Source organism: Sinocyclocheilus rhinocerous, unplaced genomic scaffold (genome assembly GCF_001515625.1).
Source record: "Sinocyclocheilus rhinocerous isolate Xijiao unplaced genomic scaffold, SAMN03320098_v1.1 scaffold1639, whole genome shotgun sequence".
In the NCBI taxonomy this organism is placed as follows: Eukaryota; Metazoa; Chordata; class Actinopteri; order Cypriniformes; family Cyprinidae; genus Sinocyclocheilus; species Sinocyclocheilus rhinocerous.
The window spans coordinates 1-3,653 of NW_015632472.1; the positions used below are offsets into that span (position 1 = coordinate 1).

The 3,653-nt window shown below is 38.3% G+C and overlaps 1 protein-coding gene across 1 annotated transcript in view; it reads left to right on the forward strand.

Annotated features, from left to right (window-relative positions):
* The first annotated feature begins 339 nt into the window (after nucleotides 1-339).
* The window catches only part of LOC107742521 (zinc finger protein 664-like), a 21,542-nt gene continuing 18,228 nt past the window's right edge, over nucleotides 340-3,653 (forward strand). The window contains exons 1-3 of the mRNA XM_016555525.1: nucleotides 340-368; nucleotides 1,143-1,311; nucleotides 2,306-2,449. Of these exons, the coding sequence (XP_016411011.1) occupies nucleotides 1,143-1,311; nucleotides 2,306-2,449 (313 nt within the window). The 5' untranslated portion in view covers nucleotides 340-368. The remainder of the gene's footprint in view (nucleotides 369-1,142; nucleotides 1,312-2,305; nucleotides 2,450-3,653) is intronic.

Consider the following 3,653-nt stretch of genomic DNA (forward strand, 5'->3'; position numbering starts at 1 on the left):
AACTCCATAGCTGGGTCTCAGGAGGATATATATATATATATATATCATATTTTTTCAAACACACACGTGTGTCTTCCTTTACTGTGCTCCTCTGATATCTGCGCGCCTTTTCTCCTGTCTTCACAGAAAACCGCGAACTCGCGTAATTCAAAAATTAACGGTCATTTCTATTCTATTTACCGGTTGTTTGTAGTGATGGGAAGTTCGGTTCTTTTCCGCGAACCGGTTCTTTCTGGTGAACTAACGGGCCGGAGCCTATTTTCTTCTCTTCAGCTCCATCGCTCGTACTGTTGGGGGCACTATAACTTTCTTTTTTTAGTTCACCGGTAAAACCACTGAAGAAAAAAAAATACTGGAGCGCTCAGACGGTAAGTGTTTAATCTGTTTACATTATGTTTAATCTGTTTATTATTGTTCTGTCTCTGTGTTTTAATGAATGAAGCTTTTCGTCGTCCGCTCGCCTTATGAAAAATCACCATGGTTTTTCACTACAGTAACCATAACAAATGTCCTATTGTTTTACTACAGTAACCAAGTTTTAACCATGATACTTGTAGTAGTGAACAATAGTTTTATGTAATATTAACACAATGGTTCATTTTCAATGCTACACGCTTTTACCCCCGGTTTCACAGACGGTCCTAGATTAAATGTAAGTCTGAGCTGTTTCAAATGAAAGAAACTTGCACTGACTGATCTTAAAATATATCAGTGCCTTTGTTTTGTCTCAAGATGCACACCAGTAATGTTTTTTTTCTAAGGCACGTTTATAAAAATTACTTAAATGTCCTAATTGAACTATGGCCTAATCCTGGTTTAGGCTAAACCTTGTCTATGAAACCGGCTTTTAAGGTTCTTACAGTTTAGGGAGAAATTAGTAGAAATCTGACATCTGAATATGCTTGTAATATTACATATTATAATATTTGATAATATTCCTGCTCTGTGCTGGCTCAATGTTGAAATGAAGCAAACATTCCTAAACACATCTACATTTGAAATAAATATTTCTGTATGTTGTCTGAAATAAAATTGTATTTTCTTTAATAACAGGTCAGCTCTATGTAGTTCAGTTTTGAGTTTAAATCAGTGTTTATTCATTATAAATGCGTCTTTAATAATCATGGTGTGTTTGTGTTCAGATGTTGAGCATGAAAGCGCAGGTGGATGTGGTCTGCTGTAAATCAGTAGGAACTGATCTGTCCATGCTGGATATTGAGGATTTCATCACAGAAATCTGTCAGCTGAAGAAAGAGGTGGCTTCACTGGAGGCAAAGCTGAGAGAAAGAGGAGACAAACTGAACAGAGAGGGTTGTGCAGATCACACTGCATTTCATCCTTCAGCTCAATCACCCAATAGGGCTTTTCACACTTGAAATTTTTAACCCTCGGTCATCCTAAACCCCGGATAAACGGAATCCTGGGTTATCTGTAATCACGTTTCACACTGCTCATACTATACCTGGGGTTAACTGTTAATCCTGGGTATTCATTAACAGACGTTTACATTCCTAAACCCTGGGTTAACGTTCTTATTTGCATGTTTGCGGTGTCAGTGTCACTGATTGGATGAACAGCAGGCAACCTGTTTACACGGCTTTTCCTGCGTCTTGCCAGTTATTAAAAAAAATGTCACTGCATAGGTCTTTAGCCGTTTTAAGCCTCATGAGACGCACAAAGACAAACCTCCTCATCACTCCAGTTCACACGCTTTCCATCTTTTGACATTTCTTACTTTTCTCTCACTGGCTGCTGTTTACACGACTCGCGTTTCCTGTTACTGACGTGACATGAGCCTCGCTGCTCAAGTTCTGATTGGCTGTCTGTTGCCAAGCGTCCAGCAGCAACAAGCAAACACCGCTCCGTTTCACACTGAACAAACTTAGCACCGCAATGCGGGGTTAACACTGCAAATGCGGTGCTAACCCTGCTTCAGTTCGTGCGCTTGTGACGGCTTACAATGACTTACAAAGATACATAACAGCTACAAGTGTATGCACTACTTGCTTTATGCAAGCACTATATAGGATAAATCACTATACAGGATTTACCCTATTATACTTTATCGACACGAATTGATAGGTGAAACAACAAACAGCTGCACGTCAAAATAACACATTGTCAATATTTTTTGAGACCCCCCAAAATTTCACAAATCCCGTTTTCAGGGGAGCCCATGTCTTATTAAGGGGAGCCGAGCTCCCCCTAGCTCCCCCGTAGTTCGCATCCTGACTAGAGGTGAGTAATGAGTCTGATATCAGCAGTTAGTTCTTTATTAGTATTTATCTGTGATGTGTTTGTCAGGATGTGGAGCAGGTTTCAGTGCGTGTGACTGATGGGACAGAAGCTCAGGATTCAGTCTGGAGCGTCAGAGATCAGAGATCGAGTAATGAGGAAGAGCAGAACAATGAGAATGGGAAAGATGATGATGGTGACTTTGTTCCTTCAGGTATGTTTCTACTTTTTATGACCAGAATTTATGACCAGGTTTCTACTTTTTTTTTTTTTTAACCAGAGTTACCAAATTATTAATGAATTGTAAAAATATTATGTATGTACAGACCTAAATTTCTGCCAATTTGAGACATTGAGAATTACAAATCATGAGCTGCACTCATGATAAAATATCTAGTGTTGCCAGACTGAGTGAATTTCTGCCCAGTTGGGTGGTTTTGAATTTGATTGGGTGAGTGGAAAAAAATTGGGCAGTTTTGGGATCAGTTTTAACAAAAAGCGATTAATCGCGATTGTCGTGCACATTTTGTCAGTAAAGCCGATTCTGTGATTAGTAGCAAATCCATCCAAATCATCTCCATCACCTGCTTTCAGGTGGAGCAGCATTTACTACACAGAGCCGTAGTTCTCTGACAAGCTATGCAAAATCGCGTTCATAATCGCAGACTGAAATCGACTAAATCATTTGCAATAATGACAGCTGTTTGCGTATCTTCTCAGTGAACTACGGCTCTGTGTAGTAAGTAAATGCTGCTCCATCTGAGAGCAGGTGAAAATACCACACAGTCGAGTGTTTGAAATAAATCCTTCTGTGAGATGATGTGGCTTCTTAAATAGAATAATTAAGGCACACAATATTTCATTGTATTCTATGATTTATTGCCTTTGCGATAATTTCGATTAATTGTGCAGCCCTAATAGCTAGTTATAATGGTAATTAAACAATGTTTACATATAAATAAAAGCCTACATTAAAATCTGTCATATAAATTGGTCTCTTCATTAGAAATTATGGGCGATTCATATTCAAGCGCGAATGAGAACCGTTTCGCGGGGGATGCCAGGTGTTCGAGAAAAAAAAAGAATATTTGAATCTCAAAATTGAAAATCGAATGCCAACCACTGAACGAATAATCGAATAATCGAATATTCTGGTCCAGCCCTAGAAATTAGCCTACTGATTGCCACCATTGATGGACAAAAAATGTAATAATATTAAAAATATCTGTATGAGAGTATATTCTGCAGTTCTTCCCTGCTGTACCGAATATCTATACTATCTATACTTCTATCTATACTATACGAAGTTAGAAATTCAAGTATTGTGACAAAATAAATTTTGTAGGATGCCACAAATTTGTTAAAATTTCCAAAAGGTGCCGCGACTAAAAAAAGGTTGGGAAACACTGTATTATATT